General features: G+C 34.7%; 1 protein-coding gene across 2 annotated transcripts in view; it reads left to right on the forward strand.

Annotated features, from left to right (window-relative positions):
* ALG5 (ALG5 dolichyl-phosphate beta-glucosyltransferase) overlaps positions 1-19,979 on the forward strand; it is a 38,751-nt gene that overhangs the window by 13,018 nt on the left and 5,754 nt on the right. For both annotated transcript variants that reach the window (XM_061171269.1, XM_061171270.1), the window contains exons 6-8: positions 1,699-1,812; positions 11,118-11,177; positions 16,240-16,391. In XM_061171269.1, coding sequence (XP_061027252.1) covers positions 1,699-1,812; positions 11,118-11,177; positions 16,240-16,391 — 326 coding nt within the window. The remainder of the gene's footprint in view (positions 1-1,698; positions 1,813-11,117; positions 11,178-16,239; positions 16,392-19,979) is intronic.

The following is a 19,979-nucleotide window of genomic DNA, read 5'->3' on the forward strand; positions in this document are numbered from 1 at the left end:
GGAAAAGACGAATATGAGAGGTAGAATTGTGTCAGGTGATCGGAGAGAGCAGTGAGTTACCAGTAAGTAGCCTTGGGTACCTGAGAGGAGGAGGATGTCGTGAGAGAAGAGGTGAAACACTGGGAGAGGAGCTGGTTTAAGAGACAGTGTGTTTAGTTGAGTTTCAGCCACACTAAGTTTGAGATGCCAAGTAGTGGTATCCAGAATAGCCTGGTGGAGAGGGCATGAGAGTCATCCACATGTATCAGCTGAGAGTTGAAGCCATTAAATTGGCAAGGAAGAGGGTATAGAAGAAAAGGAGAGCCAAGAACCAAGCCTTGGGGCAAAGAGGCACATGAGGAAGAAGAAAAATCAGAAAGAACAGTCAGAGGGGAGAGGGTGTGACTGAATGGACAGCAATGGGAGCAGCTAACTTAGACTCTTTCCAAGAAGTCTGGCAGTGAAGTGGAGGCCATCCAGATAGGATGTGAGAGTAGCAGGCATTCAGAAGCCCCCTTTAAAAAAAAAAGATGAGGTGGCTGAAACAAGTTTGAGGGCAAAGGCAATTTTCCATTAATATTGCATAACAACCTACAGTTCAGCCTTATCATGTATCATTGAAATAGTTAGTCCTTTATTGTTTTGATTTATTTCAAACTTATAGCTACAGATTTTGTACCTTGCAATGTTTACTCTTTTCCAAAACTTAATATGTGATGTTTATAGATTAAATATAACATTTTTATTTCTGCTTTTTTTACCCATATTCTAACAGATATGATAAAAAAATTAACAGATACTAATTAGTAGCCTTATACTATACAATAATTGATCAAATTTCTGTCTAGATTTGTATACGTACATCTTATCTATAGTCACACTGCTGAGTGACATCAAAGCTGTATTCTGTATCAAACCATAAATATATTTACACTTAAGACACACTGTATTCACTCAAATGCACCATGAAATTAAGAGTTGATGCATAAATCACTTTTTGGCCTTTTGGCTAAGATCAAGTGAAGAGTTGATGCATAGTTTATTTCTGGGTGAAATATACACTCGTAGAGCCATATTCTGCCCAAAAGACCAATCAATTCAAAATTGAATGGCATAATTTTGCTAAGTGTCAGATGCCTCAAATAACAAAATAACATTTGAATATATCCATACTTTCTAAATTTTAGTGACATTCCACATTTCTTTATTCAACAATTAATTTAAAATACTTTAGATTCCATAATAAAAAATACTGAAGATCTAAAATGTTATGATGCATTTCATAGCAAAGCTATCTATGTTTTGTTCTTCATATGCTGCTGTAAGGAACCCCTGATCCCTTTTATGCACCATAATACATATACAATACAGATGTAATATTTATGATAGGTATTTTACATTTTTATTCTTACTGATGCAGCATATCTTTAACTTATCCAAATCTATTTTCTTATCTTGATATTTTCCAAGGTATTAATAGTATGACTTCATAAAGTTTTTAAAATCGTGAAATAGACATTAGCTACTTTTGGAAATATCTTATCAATGTAATTTGCGTTCAGTGAACTTCGGCCTCTTTCTGCCATTTCATACCTAATATTTAATTCTTGGATATTTTAAGTACAAACTGATATGTCACCAAATTTAACAAACTGATATGTCACCGAATTTAACCTTGATTTTAAGCAACTTTCTTTTCTTTGAAATTTTTAAATCCAGGGTGTATTCAGTTCTCGAGGAAAAAAGATCCTTATGGCGGATGCTGATGGAGCCACAAAGTTTCCAGATATTGAGAAATTAGAAAAAGGACTGAATGATCTACAGCCTTGGCCTGTGAGTATAAGAATATAGTTTAAACAATATTCATTAAAGAATAGAGGGGGTCTAAAGTAAAATTAAAATGATGTTTACCTATAAGTTAAACAATTGGGAGATTTTTTTTTGGTGTGAAATTCCTATATACAGTCCCACAGAAGAGCTAATATTTTATTATAAACATTTGCTGATTTTCTGAGATTCACTTGACAATTACTTATTTAATATTCTGTCTATCTCTCTCAATTTTAAATTGCTTTACTTCTACCAGAGTTTTAATATTTATCATGCATATTTAGCTAAGTTCTCTCCAGAGAATCTACAGAGACTTGATATGTTTCTCCCGCATTATTTCTCTACCTTGGGGACCCAAGAGTGGGAGGGAGAGTGGAAGGTGTCAGATTATTAGCTGCCTTTATGTCATTCTGAGGTGGGGCAAAGAAAAATTAAATGATTCAGCCAAAGTTAGGGGGTGAACCAAACCATACACTGGAAAAAAAATCTGAACCTTCCTCTTGTAAATCCAGGTCCTCTGAAAAGGAAAGGAGTTCTGATGTCATCTTTTTTCCTAATCGTAACCCAATTTACTGCATTGTTACTATAAATGTTGAGCTTTAAAGAACTAAAGCATATGATTATGTTTAAGCTGTTAATTCACAGCCTGTTCTGTAGCACCTCAGGGTATGCCTGGTTATTTAAGAGTATCACGACCCATTTAAATTAGTTTGAACTCAATTTATTAAGAATTGTTGTCAATATGCATCATATAACACTTTTTGGAGGTGGTGGAAAGCAGGTAAATGATAGGTGGTTAAAGTTCCAGTCAACCCAGTGAGAATTATTTTTGAATTGGGACTCCTATCTACTACTGATTCTAACAAAGCTTGTAAACAGTCAGTTGCTCTCAGAAAGCGTATACTCTGAGCCTAACCTGCATAACGGAATTAGGAGTCTTTTTAATTACTGAATTAAGGTGTTGGTAAACTTTTTCTATAAAGGGCCATATAGTAAATATTTTCAGCTTTAAAGCCATACAGTCTCTGCTGTAACTACTCAGCTCTGTACATAAATGAATGACTGTGCCTGTGTTCCAGTAAAACTTTATTTACAAAAACAAGCAGGCCAGATTTGGCCATGGGCTGTAGTTTGCACCCAGCACCTTTGATCTAATTCATTTATTTATCCAATATTGGAAAATTTTCATGACTAACAAGTGAACTTTCAATCTCTGCTGGTATAGCTCTAGTGATGCCCAAGCAGCCCATCCATCTCAACTCAGTTATTAAGCTCCTCTTGACATTAAATGCAAATCTGTCTCCTTTTAATCAGCCCCTTTGGTTGGTTCTGTTTTTTGTAGCTGCACAAAACAGTCTATTTCTACTTCTTAGTGACAACCCTTCAGAGAGTTAAAGCTGTTTTCCATGTGTCTTCTCTATTTTGGGCTGTCAGTAGTTATTCCAGTTTTTAAATAGCAGGTTTCTTTTTCTTATCATCCTGGTCATTTTCCACCGAAGTTGGTGAAGATCTGGTTACAACATGACATTGTTACCTCATACGACCAATTTTTTCATAGGAGTTGCCGTTGAACCTTGACTCCCATCCTTATACTGGTACAGTTGTTATTTCTGTTTCTGTGTTTCTTTTGCTTTGTTTTGTTTAGGAATGGAAGTGTGGCTCTTAATTTATCCATATTATACATCAGCATGTTTAATTTCTGTTTCTCAAGGTATAGGTTCTTCTACCTTTAATGCAATTGATATTCCCTTCTCAACTCATTTAGGCCAGAAATTCCATAAGCACTGTCTCACATATATTCCCTTAAACTCTAATAAAAATTGACTAGAATAGTTCTGAAAATAATGAAACAGAAACATGGGTTTCAAAGTAGTCAAGTCCTATAGTGGATACACGACTGACTCACTAGATGGCAGAAGTTAACTTAAATGTCTTTTACAGCATTGGTTTGACAGGCTCCCCAGCACGTTCTTCAGTGGCTTCTACTGTTTTCTTTCTTCTCAGCTGATTTTATTTTTAATTGTAACAATACGAAATTTGCTGCTACAGCTGACCCTTGAACAACAAGGGGGTTAGGGGTGCCGACACCCGGCCTCCCTACACAGGCCCAGTTCAACCCTGTGTTGTTCAGGGGTCAGCTGTACTTCTTACTTGTAAATCCTCTTAGAGTAACCAGGTCACATATTCTAGTCTGATTATTCTTAACATGGTGAACTTAAAAAATTTTAAAAGTTGCCTGCACTTCCTCCTCTGAAGGTAATTGTTCTTTTAAGGTTCGGAACTATTGTAAATGTGTATACTTTAAGTAGAGCTTTGTATGACAAACAAATGAAATAGGGATTTACATTTAGTTCCAAGTATTTTATTCGTATCTTTTTTAAGTGCAAAACTTTTCTCCTAGCTTTTCAATGTCCTAACATGTAGTTATTCTACCTCTTAATAAAAATATGCTTGATTTTATGTTATTTTTTAAGCAAAGTATATAATGATCACTTGTTTACTGGCTTAACTATTCGAAATAGAATCTAAAAAACCCATGAAGGGGCAAATAGATGACAAGATGTCTTATTCCATAGTCATAGAGTAAGTCCTTAGGCCATGACTTGGATCTTAAATTCTCATTTAGACATAGTTTCAACAAGCTTGGCTTTTAGGTTTTTAAGGCCATAAATAATTAAAGGTAATGGATATGAAAGAGATAAGGAGTAAAATTACATTAAGAAAAACTATAGGAAACAGATATTAACCACGCACAACTCAATCTGGAGTGATTGCTAACTAATGACCCTGTGTGTTCCCTTGTCCTAAGTATGGTCAGTAAGTTCCCTTGGCCAAGTGAGGTTTTGGTACACCGACATTTCATATGTGTATTCATGGCTTGGTTGTTCCTGAAACAAAAGAATGTGATGATTACTGCTTCCCTTTTTTGTGGACCAGGTGGTCAGGTCTAAGAGCCTGGTATATTTGTTTCACCCTCTCAATATGTGGGTAGATGACCAGGCTTCCAAAAGAGATCCCTTCATTCCCCACATCATTCATTTTATAGACCAGGCAGTTACACAGGCATTTTTCTGAGATCTTTGTGAAAATCAAACAAAGGAGAATAAGAAAATTTAAAAGGTAGTCTTGAAATCATAAAAAGAGGTAGATTGTATGTAATAAAATTTCATAACAGTCTTTCTCAGCAGATCACAAAGTGTGTTCCCAAACCTTTGAAGGGCAAGGGCTGCCTATCAGAGCAAGTGTTTGTTTAATGCCAGCGAACCTAGTTTGAAAGTGTGTATCTCTTAGGGAACAGCAAACTTTCTGTAAAGGGCTAGAGTGTACAGGCATACCTCGTTTTATTGCATTTTTGCATTATTGCGCTTCTCAGATACTGCCTTAATTAAGGATGTATATTTTTTAAGACATAATGCTATTGCACACTTAATAGACTACAGTATAAACATAACTTTTATATGCACTGGGAAACCAAAACATTTGTGTGACTCACTTTATTGCGGTGGTCTGAACTGAACCCGCAATATCTCTGTGGTCTGCCTGTAAATATTTTAGGTTCTGTGGACCATGTATGGTCTCTTTTGCAACATTTTTTTTTTTTTAACAACCCTTTAAAAACCATTTTTGGCTCACAGGTCATTCAGAAACAGGCAGCAGGCTGGCTTTGGCCCATGGGCTGTAGTTTCCCACCCCTGTTCTGGAAGATTGAAACCTTGATCTTAACAAACACAATTTTTCCTAACCACAGAAATTTTCATAAATTTAATATCCTCATGATTGTCAGGAGAAAATACTCCTAATTTATTTTTTTATTTAACTTTTTTTTTTTAAGATTTTTTTGATGTGGCCAAATTTTAAAGTCTTTATTGAATTTGTTACAATATTGCTTTTTTTTTTTAATGTTTTGGTTTTTTGGCCACGAGCCATGTGGGATCTTAGCTCCCCAACCAGGGGTCAAACCTGCACCCACTGCATTGGAAGGTGAAATCTTAACCACTGGACCGCCAGGAAAGTCCAAAAATACTCTTAATTTAAAAGGCAGGAAAGTAACAAGGCACCTTTCATCAAATAAAAGGGAGAAAAAGAATGAATGTTGCCAGATTTATCTGTTGAGCCTGTGGAGATTGATACAATATTTTTTAGAACAAGTTGGAAATATGAATCAAAAGCTTTAAATAAATTAACATCCATTGACCCAGACTTTGAGAAATTTATCTTAGGAAAATTAAGAATGTGTATAAAAATAAATTGCCAAGGGTTTTTGCTTTTTTTTTTAAATACAGCAGTGTTTTTTAATAAGAGGAAAAAAACTAGAAACAATATGAAATGTCCAGTATTAAGTTACAGTGGTTAAATTCATTATTATATAGGATGGCTATTCATTATACATGATTAAGTGAAAAAAGCAAATTTTAAACATTCTATGTATGGAACTATCTATAAAGTAATATGGTAACATCAGTTGTCTCTGGATGGAGGAACTATGGATATCTATTCAATTTTTTTTAGATTAATTTTTTTTTTTTTTAACAGTGAACCCATATTGCTTTTGCGGGAAAAGAGGGGGGGAATAGTTTTAATCAAAACTTTTTTTTTAAATAAATAAAATTTTTTCTTAACTCACTAGTTTACTTCATGTATCAACTTTTTTGTTTCTGTTCGTATTGGGTGAATATGACTAATCTTACTATCTGACTTTGACTAATTTCTAAATGGTTTCAACGTTGTTTCTATATCTCAACCTCATTTGGAATCAGTTTTGTCTTCCGGACAAATATGCCTGTGCCCTTTTCCATTTCCGTTTCCGTTATGTTTCTTAATTTTGGATGTGGAGTTCAGATAGACCTAGATTCAAATTCCATGTGAACTTGGGCAACTTAATCCATCCACCTCACTTTCCTCATCTATGACATAAGGACAGTGTGCCCGAATTCATAATCCTGAGGTAATGATTAAAATTTTTTAAATGTATGTCGAGTGTTTAGCATGTGTTCAGCACTCAACAACCATTACCTCTAATTATTAACATTTTGTGCTTTATTTTCAGAACTAATTCTGATGTTACTGTTTATAATTGTAAATGTAAATTGGATTTACCTAATTCTTCTAGTCTATTTCTTCTGTCCAGTGAATTTGTGAGAAAACACTTAACTGAAAAAGTAATAGGAGAGAGAGATTCTGATGAAGCATTTCTCTCTAGAATACAATACAGTACCATCTTTTACCACTTTTAAAAGCCAGCTATCATAGTAAAAAAAAAAAAAAAAAGTAAGAAGTTCAGCCAAACTCTGAAAGAGGCTTAAAGGAAAGAGACTCCATGTCTACATACATTTTCTAATATGGGAAGTTTTAAAAACGAGACTATCCTTCATTCCTGAAGAATAGCTAACTACTCTGAAAGCTGCTTAGATGAATTCCACCTGATAAATCGTTATCAGGGATTCAGTTCTTATATTGGAATGACAGATACACAAAACTCTCTTAAAAGCTTTTAGAGACTTACACTGAAAGAAAAGGAGATTTTGAATGAAAGCTTTTGTTTTTTATTTGTTTTTAGTTTAAGTGACATTTTAACTCTACTTAGTCCCCGAAAGGTGGGAGGATGTTCTTTTTTCCCGGTTGCTCAGTAATGTTACTGCTCTTTTTGGATTCACAGTTAAAGCTCATTTGCCATATACTGTTGAACGTTCAATGTGGTTCTTCCTTAAGAAAAACTATTCTCTCCCTTCCCGAGCAAAATACCTCTGCCAGAAAAAGAAGGGAAGAAATTATTCCCACTGTTAAATAGTAAGCAAAGTATATAACAGATAATTTCCAAAAGAAAATATAGATTGGCTAATAAAAGCTCTCCAAATGTTTACCTTTTTATTAAAAAAAAAGGAAATTAGATCATATGTGGTAATATTTTCCCCTTATCATTTTCACAAATTTAAAATGAAAATACTTAGAACACTGACAAGAACTACTGATGAAATAGTCAATATCATATTCAGTGGGAAGGTAATTTAAAGAATAATTTGGCCCATTTACATTAAAAACACTCATACTTTTAACTTAGTGTTCTAGTTCTATGACTTTCTCAAAGGAAGAAATCCAGAATACAATTAGAGTTTTATATTCAAAGACGTTCTTTTTTAGACACCTTACTAATAACATGAAATTAGGTGAATTCACCTACCAACACGTAGGTGAACAGTGAAGCCATGGTTAACCTATATGGTGAAATATTATATTGCCCTTACAATTGACACAAAAAAAGAAAGACATACAACACTACTGTAAGTTCTTGAAAAATAAACCTGAATCTTATCAAGCCTCTAACTCTAACAGCCAGTTTATAGGAAATAACAGAGGAACATGTTAAATGTCACCAGGGGGTGCAGTCAGCTAAATTTAGAATCTAGGACACTGTACAGGACAAATTACATGGTTTCTTCAACAAATAAATTATAAGAAAAAAATTTAAAAGATGTAGGAGGAACCCAGGGATAAAAGAAATGCCAACCAAATTGTATGAATTTTATTTGGCTCTTGATTTAAAAAAACTGAAAACATTTATGAGATAATTGGGCAAATTTGAAAACTGATTGTATATCTGATGGTGTTAAGGAATTCTTAATGTTTTCAGTATGATAGTGGTATTGTGATTGAAATATATATTAATTTATAGTATATGATGCCTAGCATTTGTTTCAAATAATCCCCAGTTGGGTAGGGTGGTAGTAAAGGGCTTCAGAGGAGGCAAGATTGACAGTTGGCTATGTGTTGGTAATTGTTGAAGCCAGGTGGTGGGTACATGGGGCTGCATTTTCTTATTCTCTCTACTTTTGTGTATGTTTGAAAATACCCATAACAAAAAGCTCAAAAACAACGAACTTGAATGTAAGAACTTTTTAGGTTACTTTATATGAAGAAAAGCATGGTATACATGAGTAAATTTCAGCTATGGTTTTTTAAATACAGAGGGGAAAAAAAGAACACAAGGAAATACACTGCCTCCTGGACCTTTGTAGGTCCTTTACCTTCTTTTCTACCTAGGATTTGTCACTTCAGAGAGTTTTCAAATCCTAACTCCTAAAGGTGATGTTTTTTAAGCTCTGTCCCTACAGATAGCGCCTATATGCCTCTTCCCAGCAACATTACTGCGACTAGCATACAGGGAGTGATTTCCTAAGCCAGTTTTTTTCTAGACCGGGGCAAATAGAACTTCAGAAAGGCAAAAAAAAAAAATAAAACACAAGGAAATATACAAAATGTTATCAGTGGCTGCTTTTAGGTAGTGAGATTATGCATGACTTTTTATAATAATTTTTTCATATACATGTAAATTTATATGCTTGCCAATTTCTTTACAATGAACACTTTTCAATTTTATTTATTTTGATTAATGGTTCAAAATTCAAATGGTATAAGAAGTTATCCAGTGAACCTAGCTGTGCCCCTCATTTCTCAGTCACTCAGTTACTCCCAGAAGTTAACAGTGTCATTCATTTCTCGTATATCCACCTAGAAGATGTATATATGTATTCTTTATTTTTTAAACACAAATTGTAACACACTATCCACTGTTCTGTTGTTTCCATTTAACACCATATCTAGGAGATTGAGCCATATGCGTACATCGAAGTGCTTCCTCATTCGTTCACAGCTTCATAGCTAGTCCCTTTGGGTGGATGTACAGGTTTGCTGCTTGAGACAATACTAAAGTGATCAACCTTACATGAATGTCATTTTATACAATGCAAGTTTATTATGGGAAGAATTCCTAGCTGTAAAATTGCTGGGTCGAATTATGTGTATATTTGTAACTGATAACGGTTTTCAAATTGCTGTCTATATAGAGTGTGTATGCACAATATGGTAAAAATTGATAGGTGTTCTTTGCACTTTTCTTAGTATTGATATAAGTATGATTGAGGTGAGGATCTTTTCAGTTGTTCTTTTTGTGAATTCTCGTTCATAACCTTCACCTCTTCCCAACTGAGTTGTTGAGTATTTTTCTTAATAATTTGTAGGAGCACTTTATGTATTTTGGAAATTAGCCTTTTGTCTGTAATATAAATTACCAGTATTTTCCCCCAATTTATTTGTCTTTTAATTCCTAATATGGTTGGATTTTTCTTGTTTTGCTGCACAACAATTTTTTAAATTTTATTGTCAAGTTGATCTAATCTTCTGGGTTTTGTATATTTGTGCCTTCCTTGGGATCATATAAAAAACTATTTCTGATTTACACTTAAATCTTTGATGTATCTGGAATATGTCCTAGTCAGTATGTGGCTCAGGTCCAATTTAATTTGGTTTCCAAATGGCTACCAGAATGCCCCACAGCATCTTTTTTCCACTGATTTAAAATGTCATCTTTATCATACTCTTAAGTACCCATATGTTTTGTGTGTGTGTTTCTGGCCTTTCCATTCTGATCCATAGGTTTATCTATTTACATTCTAGTACTTAGTTTTAATTATTTTACCTTTATGATGTATTTTTAAATCCTCTGGAGCTAGTCCTTCGTCACTCTTAGAATTTTCTTGGCTCTTCTTGGTTCTTTATTTTTCAATATTAACTTCCAAGTCAGCTTGTCTCAATCAATGAAAAATTATTTTTATGTTTTCATTGGTATGGCCTTAATTTTAAAGATTAGCTTAATGAGCATTGCCTTTTCAGTGCTGTCAGTGCATCCTCTCATCCATGGTCATGGTATGCCCTCTGTGGTTGGATTTTTTTGTTTCCTTTGGTTGCATTTATATCTTTCCTTTATTTAGATCTTGCCACATTTCTTGTAAAGTTTATAGATTTTTCTTACTGATGTTATAAATACTGTCTTTTCTTCCATTATATCTTCTGATCGCTGTTTGTACATATGAAGGCTAAAATATTATATATATATTTATTTTGTGTCCACTCATCTTTTTACATTCTTATTGTTTGTAGTAGGTTTTCAGTTGATATTCTTGGGTTTTCCATAATGTAATGATTATATATAAAATCATACCATCTACAGATAACCCTTTTCTTTCTAATACTACTAATTTTTCTTATAATTATATTGATACAGTATTTTCAATTAGAAAAATCACTTAAATATATGAATTTTGAAATAATGCATGCCTCTTATATTTAGCCCTGAATAGTGTCGTCTTGGTAAATACAATTAGACTTAAGTTGTACATATTCTGAATTCCTCAGTAAACCTTTAAAGATATTTAATGTTACTTTTTAAAAAAACAGTTTCTAAAAAATGAGATATTCACATTGGAAATAAATATTTTTATTAATGATACTTATTTCATTGCTTTTTTCCTCAGGATCAAATGGCTATTGCATGTGGATCTCGAGCTCATTTGGAAAAAGAATCAATTGCTCAGGTGAGGCTTTCATCATGGATCAGTTTTTTCCTTTTTTACATATACATTAGCATGAGATAAGCTTTCATACTTAATCTCATAAAAATGAGGTTCCTTTCAGAAGAAAGAATTAGCATATTTAGGAATTGATTTTTTTTTTTTTTTCATGAGTATTATACAGGGAGGATGTAGACTTCACTTTGATTTTGGATACAAGCAGCTCTTTTTTTAAGACACAAAGAGAGTCCCCATTCAGTTATTATATAAGGCAAATTTCTCCAAATGATGCATTTTTGAACCTATCAACTTGCCTTTAGTTTTTCTCATGTCAGCACACTTAAGTACTATATTTTAAGTTTTATTCAAAGTTTAAATTTTTTTTTAACTGTTCCTCTTAGAAAAGCATTATACCTTCAGATTTGTAAAGTTGTACTGCCCTTTTTAGTATATTCAAAAAAATCACTGAAGACATTAACTTCTTCAGGTTGTAATTTACAGATTAGGCTAAGAAGCTGGAGTAGCTTTGAGGAAAAAAATATAATAAGGAACTACTCTATGCAGTATTTTTTATTTTAATTATTTTTGCACTTAAAAACGTAGACCTAATGTATCAAGCTCCATAATTGTCCATTATATTCTTAACGGTTCATCTACTAGATTGGTCAAGTAGATCAAGAATAAAGCCATATTTCTCAGTGCAAGGTCAAAATTATCTGGGGTGTTTTGTTTGTTTGTTTTTTCTAGGCCAATCCTAGACACTAAATCAGACTCTAGCCACGGGACCAGGAATCTGCCTTTTTAACAGTTTTCCCAGGTCACCCTATGCATACCAGAGTTTGAGAACCAGTGGAATAAAAGATTGAACCTTTCCCTTAGTGATTCTGAAATAGGACATGAAAAAATTCTAATTTTTTTCCCAAGATATACTGATGGCAGAGTCATAAAATCCCTTAAGGATTTTGCTCAAATGTGGAAACCTGAACTTTCCTTTTTTTAAGAAATAAATTATTTTAACATCTTCAGCATCTAGTCCAAATGTAACTCTATAACCCTATGGACTGTTATTGGTGTTTCAAAAAGGTTAATCTGTTAACCATAGAGAATATCAAACTCCTAGAAATTTAACACTGAAAGAGAGTTTAGAGATTAGCTAGTCCAACTTCATCACTTTACTGATACACAAGAGATAAGAAAAAGTGTATGCGCAAAATGTTCAGCACATTATTTATCATTGTGAAATACTACAAACTATAAAATACTAAATCCCAACACTAGAAAGTGTACATATTTCCCCTGGACGAAATGTCATGCAGTGATAAAATAGATGATAATGGAGACTGTATAATCATGTTGGGAAATACTAAAATATTAGGTTGTATGGAGAAAAAACAGTATGATATTGTAAATACAGTATAATTGTTTGTGTAAAAAACACAATGAAAATAGACTGATGTTAATTTAAGGGTTTTGTGAGTAAATTTGGTCCTTTTTTAAAATATATATATAGATAGGGGAAAAGAGGATTATCTACTTGGAAAGGAAAAAGGGTTGGAGAAATAGGAGGCAGTAATTAGGAAGCAGTTGAAGTAATCTAGGCAAGAAATAATTGGGACCTGTATTGTTGGTGGCAGTAGAAAAGAACTGTGGTTTTTGATTTTGTTTTTAACGGTGCAGATTCTTTTCACTTAGAACTTCCATTGGTTGAAAACTCTTTGAATTTTTTTCCAGAATAGTAAGATGAGGCTGTGCTGTGGTCTGAACCTTCTTTTACCTAGTGATGCTTTTAACCAGTCATCATGGGATCTATTCCAGGATCTATGCGTTTATAATTTATCTTGTCATCTATCCATATCCATTCCTCCATCTGTAAAACTTAGTTACTGACATAGTGCTTTTGAACCCTACAGAACTGGCTGCTACTCTAGAAAGAAAGGGTAAACTGGTCCACTGACTAGAGATCAGCAGTTGTCCTCTGCAGATGCTACGTATAAATCCTGCTGAGTAGGCTTGTAGTTCAAGTCCAGTGATTCTCACAGAACTATACCTGTCTTATAGAAGGTCACCTCCAAGGGGCAACACAACCATCTGCCACATGTCCAAGAACCTGCGGCGTGGCCTTCCTCTTCTCAGCCACGCGGCTGTTCTCTTAATGTGCCATAGGTAATATAAATCCTGCATGGTGATTGATCTGTGGACAGTGAGAAAATTATAGAAGTATTAATTAACCAAGATAGTAAACAGCAACTTCAGTAGCTTAACTGTGTAGTTTTCAGTCTTATCTGTCCTAAATACCTTTACACATATTCTCAGTTAATCCTACCGTCTGTTCCGTTGCTCCCTTGGAAGACAAACGTGCATGATACAGCACCATTGGAGTCTTTCAGGCATCCTTAAAAGTGTTCATATGCCCATGTGTTCTGTATAACAGTTAAAACAGTCATGTTTATATTGTCTGGGTATTCTCAAATTTATCATATTTAAAGGATTCAAAATAGAATCCATTACTGTTTGTTTGATCTCTTTAGATTTTTTTTTTGAAGAGTCTGCTTAAGTCTTAGGACTTCTTTAACTTCTCTTTTTAAGATAATAAAATTACCAGTCACCTTTAAATTTCACCTGAATTCCTTGTTTACATTTCATAAACATTAGAGATGATTGTTAATATTAAAGCAGTGAATGTTTTTAAATATCTACTTCAGAAGTTCATATAATGCTATTCTATGACTTTGTTACCTTCATTTAACTAAATAAGTCTATCCTGTAGTATGTTTTTAGATGTCTTCTAAATTCTAAGATATTTTGCCAAGTGTTAAAAATTAAAGAAAGTTCCAGTTGTTTGTAGATTATATTGTTATGCTTTTCAATATGTTAGAAATCAAATAAGTTAAAGTCCTCATGTGAACTCAACATGTTTCTGTTTTTTTAAAAAATAGCTATTATCCTAAAACAAACAAAAATCTTCTATTAACGTCCAAGCAAAATCAGTCATGAATATTTTTATTTGGTTACTAGTAAGCTCATCTAAATCATGTTAAAAATCATTCAAGGAGAATAGTTTATAGGTATTATTTTTCTACCTTTTAATTTTTATTTTTCTATCTTTCTATTTCTATTCGTTCCTTTCCTAAGCATAAATGCTCTTTTGGAGGTTTAATCAGTCAACCAGTATTTATTGGAAATATTTTAAATGGAAGGCACTGAGCAAGCTGTTGTGAGATTCCCAAAGTATTTTAAGATGAGGGTTTCTGCCCTATCTGCTTAGAGAGGTAAGACATACTTACATCAAAACATAACTAACGATTCTAGGTGATCAGTGAGAAGTGCTAGAGCTTTTCAAAGAGTTTGTTTTACGTACCCTATAGATAAGTATTTTATTCTTCCTTCCCTTCTTGCCCTATTTAATACACAAGTGAAACTGTGGTCAGGAGGTTAAAGTGAGCTTTCAAGCCTTCTTCCCTTATTAAAAGCATTTATTAAGTTTCTGTTACTTCCTGTACCAAACACTTGGTTAAAAGCTTTAATATTATCTCATTTAAACTTTACAGTACCTTTGTGAGGCAGGCATTTTCATTCTAGATGAGCAAAGTGGGATTTAGAGAGTGGAAGTAACTTGTTCAAGGTCAGCCTGCTAATCATTTTTTTTTATAAATTTATTTATTTTTAATTTTTTTATTGATTGATTGATTTTTGTCTCCATTGGGTCTTCGTTGCTGCGTACGGGCTTCCTCTAGTTGCGGCGAGCGGGGGCTACTCTTCGTTGTGGTGCATGGGCTTCTCATTGCGGTGGCTTCTGTTGCGGAGCACGGGCTCTAGGCACGTGGGCTTCAGTAGTTGTGTCACGCAAGCTCAGTAGTTGTGGCTCACGGGCTCTAGAGCACAGGCTCAGTAGTTGTGGCACACGGGCTTAGTGGCTCTGCGGTATGTGGGATCTTCCCGGACCAGGGCTCAAACCCATGTCCCCTGCATTGGCAGGCGGATTCTCAGCCACTGCACCACCAGGGTAGCCCACAGCCTGCTAATTATTAATGGAGCCAGGATTCAAATATAGGCCTGCTCAGTTCCATGGCTTTTCTCCCGTCATTTTTTCACTGTTGAGTCATGATTTTGTTCCATGGTGATAGAAAAAGACATGTGAATGAAGAACAATACTAAAGATTACAATTATGAAAAAAAAAGCCAGAAGGAGGAAAGAACTTTTATTTAGTAGGATGAGATATTAAATATTCTGTATAGACTCTTACTGGTTTGCTTATGTGCATATGTAATATATCAGTCCATGGGTCTATTACCATAATTATAGAAAACTTTAAGAGATCTTATCTTTTTTAATCCTAAATATGAAAGTCTTGAATTCAGTGATAATTAATGATTTTTTTTTAAAGTTTGCATTGTTTAATGAATAATAGAATATCTGTCATGTTACTACTAATAATAAAATTAACGACTAATAACAATTGTGAATTCTCAGATAGGATTAGACTACTTAAGTTTAATATCCAAAGTATTAAAGAACTTACCTGTTAAAATATTTAATCAGAAATATCTGTCATAGTTAGAGACACTGGGTTTTTGTTTCAAACTCCTTTCTAGTCTGTGACACTCTGCTGTACCTCTTCTATCGTATTCTCATTAGCTAGGTATCATACTTCAGGTTGAAATCTTAGTGTTTCATTTTTCCAAGATATTCTGGTAACTCAGCTTTTCTTGAAACTGAAATGTATTTGGGGCACAAAATATGAGGTGAATGAGATGTTCTCCTGGCTCAGAGCAGCCCTCCAACTGCTGTGGTATATTTCTGGTGCACTGAAGCCCTGACTCTCACAGGCACTGTGATTCTTCTGGTCTGACTCCACCTCCAGGAAGTGAGTAACTACTTTTCTAGCCTCTGTCCAGCTCCAAGCATTAGGCGTCCTCACAGTTTCTAGAATAGACTTTGCCCGTGCAGCTAACGGAACAATGGCGTTCATGTGTGAGATCTACCCAGTCAATTAAATATTAATTTGCAGTTGTCTACAGCCACGTGTTTTCAATGTCTCCTTTATAGATAAATAGAAAAGTCATTTATATTTTGTCTTTGTTTCAGCGTTCTTACTTCCGTACTCTTCTCATGTATGGGTTCCACTTTCTGGTGTGGTTCCTTTGTGTCAAAGGAATCAGGGACACACAGTGTGGGTTCAAATTATTAACTCGAGAAGCAGCGTCACGGACGTTTTCATCTCTCCACATTGAACGATGGTAGGTTCCTAACCGGAATGTGTCTGGTGTATCTTATACAGCAGTTTCTCCAGGTAATGGGCAGCAGCCCTGTAGTCCCATAATGAACATCCAGGTTTAAACAAAATTGACACTTACATATGCAAACTTAATCTGTATCTTTACTGGTTTGGTTCTTATTTATCTCAAACCAAACATAGGGTATAAAGTTATATATTTACCTTAATTGTAGACAGTATAAATTGAGAGGCCTGAAAACATCCTGTTTCCTTAAGCTTCCTTTTTTTCCTTCAAAGAAAAAAGAAAAAGCTCAGACATATCAAAGCAGAAGAGGGTACCCACTTTCTCTTCTTTCCTTTCTTTTGCAGGAGTAAGTTCCCTCTCCTGCCTAAGACCAATCCTTGGACCTCTGCATCCCCTTCCACCTTCTAACAACCCAATCCTGTTCACTTATTTTCTCTCCTGTGTATTTAGCCTTTTCTCTCAACCACATCTTGCCCATCAGTTTTTTCAAGTTTAAATTTCTCTTGCCATTAGAAAAACACCCTCTCCATTGACCCCTGCCCCCAGCACCCCTCCAACTCCAGCCCTCTTTCCTTTCACAGTGAACCTTTTCTTGGAAAAGTGGTCCATATTCACTGTCCCCATCTTCTTGCTTCCCACTCACTCCTCACCCATCCTCCCATCTAAACATCTAGTTACCCTCCTATCATTAAATCCAGTGGTCATGTTTAATGTGACCACTTACCATCTCAATGAACCTATCAGCAGCATTCGGCCTCTCTTTGTCCCAGACCTCGCCTCAGCTCCCAGCCTGTTTAGGGAATAACAGTCACATAGAAGCCTGAAACCTTGGAGTCATTACAGCCTTCCCCACAGCCCCTCCGTATATCCAGCCCATGACCGAGGTCTGCTGTTTTGAGCTTTTATGTCCCTTCATTTCTCTTCATCTTCACCACGATCCAGGACATCAATTCCTATGCTGCAGTCCAAGGGGACCCTTCAGAAATTAGAAGTGATCAATCAGATGCACCTATTCTGCTTCCCATTGCCTTTCGGTGCCTTCCAGGGCCTTGAGAGGGATACCAATAGGCAGTATCAGTATTGATATTACGGTCTGGCCCACCTGAGTCTCCATGTGCGGATTCTTCCTTCTCACCACCCACTGCCCCTCTGTCAAGGTCTCCTCATCCTTCAGATCTTCGTTAGGACAACCTGCCCTCACTCTCTGTACTAGATCAGATGCCCCTGATTGTATGCTGTTGCAGTGCCATAAGCCATTCTCGTAGCACCTGTCACATCTGTAGTGTTTTATTTGTGTAATGTTTCTTTTTCTCTATTAAAATGTAAGCTCTACAAGAGCAAGAATCCCATCTGATTTTGCTTATTGTATAGCAGAGAGAATGCCTGGCACATCATAGGTACTCAATAAATACTGTTGAAAGAATACTTACTGTTAGTACTGGGTTCTGTGTGAATTCTGTTCATGGTGGGAGTCTGCATAATTATTCCAGTGGATGTTCATTTTTATAGTCTCTATAACTTTCATGTGTTGATTTGCAAAGATCTGTTATCTCCATAGAAATAGATGTCATATAATCTTCCCAAATAACTTTAAAGAAACTGTAGTTTCAGAATTAAAATTATCAAACATGTTTTTAAATCTTTTTTTCCTAGATTAAAATTTTTTAAGTAATGTATATTTGGTTTTAAAATTTAGATGCCTGTTTCTATTATGTTAAAGAATAAAATATATTGATAGTTAATGGACTCCAAAATCAGAGAATCTTATTTATTAAGAAGCCACTCTAGAAATAAAGCCCTCCCTCTGCATTAGATATTTTTCAGTCAGATGTTATGTCTCCATCTATGGTCAAAGAACTAGGTTCTTTGTAGTTCATAAGGAAGGATTTAAACATGGAGAACATTAGGGTTAGGGTGGATGACTTAAAAATCATGAAGTTTCCTTGTCAGGGCTGTTATAAGTCAGGATTGTTGTAAGGCAGCATTGTCCAACAGAAATATAATATGAGACACAAATGCAAGCCATATATGTAATTTTAAATTTTCTAGTAGCCACATTAAAAAAGTAAAAAGAAAGGTGACATTTATTTTAATACTATATTGAACACAATATAAACATAGTCATTTCAGCATGCACTCAGTATGAAAAAAATACTGAGCTATTTTACATGCTTTTCTTTGTACTATGTCTTCAGAGTACAGTACATCTCAATTCAGACTAGCCACATTTCAGTTGCCCAGTAGCCAGCGACATGTGGCTAGTGTATTGGCCAGCACTGTTCCAAGGTTTTATGGGTTTTTTAAGTTAAAGAACATGTTTTTATTTTTTTCTTCTTTAAATTTTATGTTCATGTGCATGCCTTTTTAATTATTTATTCCCAATTTGATTGGCATAACATTGACCTGACTTAAAATTTTAGCCTCTCACATCTCTCTTTAGGGTCCAGTTACGTTTATGTTGTGCCCATAAAGGAGAACCACCAAATACACATTATCAACCTGATTAGCAGTATACCCTTCACCACAGTAATGTTTCATTGTCTTTATTTAAACATCTCTGTTCCTTCACTTCAATCAAGAAAGACTAAAGAGCAGATATTTTTTTTCTTATGCAGCATAAGTTTTAGAAACCAAATTGTGCATCTACTCATTTCCATATAAGTGTCTCCTTAGACGGTTTTTTTAAGAGGACTTGTTCTAAAGAGTCACTGAAATTTTTCTCGTAACTTTCAGGGAATCCAAGTCAAGTAGTTTCTAGGTATTGCAAAACTTCAAGGTATACGCTGTACTGCTGAAGTTAAAAGACTACAGGCATCTCTTTGATTCCGAATTATTTGAGTATGGGTAACGTTAAATGTTAAATATAAATATGTATATAAAATCTCCATCCTCTGAACTCTACCTCACCTAAATTCTTTCCATTTAATGTTAAGGTATAATTTGACCCAATTTATGAATAATTTTTTAAATGGATTCTTTGAAATGTACTTTCTTCTAGTGAATTTTTTTTTATTTTTAATCAGTGTATTCATGTTTATAATTTAAAGTCATTCCATCAGGCTTATAACAAGAAAACAGCTGTCCTTTGCCCCATCTCCGTCCATCCCCCATTGCTGCTCCCTCATTCTAGTCACTTTCATCTCTTTACTGCTTGTTTGTGGTGTTTGCTTTCACATTGAAAACAATGGGTCTGCATAGCTATGTCTCAGTTTTTCAGTTTTAGATATTAATTTCCACAATAGGAAATCAATGGACAAGTATTTCGTTCTCTTAAACTCCTGTACACCCTCCACAGTTATGCTGCTAATACAGTTTTAAAATAATATTTGCTTAGCTCAGCATTGATCATTATAGCTGGGTAAAGAGAATTCAGATTTGAGCTGTAGCATGCAATGGGATTATACGACCCACATAGTTGTAGTACTTTTTGTTTTTCTAAAGGTAATAACTGGAGTTTTTTGCTGGCATTACTTGACTGTGGATCTAACACTTCCTTGTCCTCACTCTCTGACAGGAGCATAAGTTCCCAGACACATCAGATTATGCCTCAATTCCATCTTTTTCTTGGAGATGGAAAGCCTTTCT

Source organism: Eubalaena glacialis, chromosome 16, assembly GCF_028564815.1.
Source record: "Eubalaena glacialis isolate mEubGla1 chromosome 16, mEubGla1.1.hap2.+ XY, whole genome shotgun sequence".
Lineage (NCBI taxonomy): Eukaryota > Metazoa > Chordata > Mammalia > Artiodactyla > Balaenidae > Eubalaena > Eubalaena glacialis.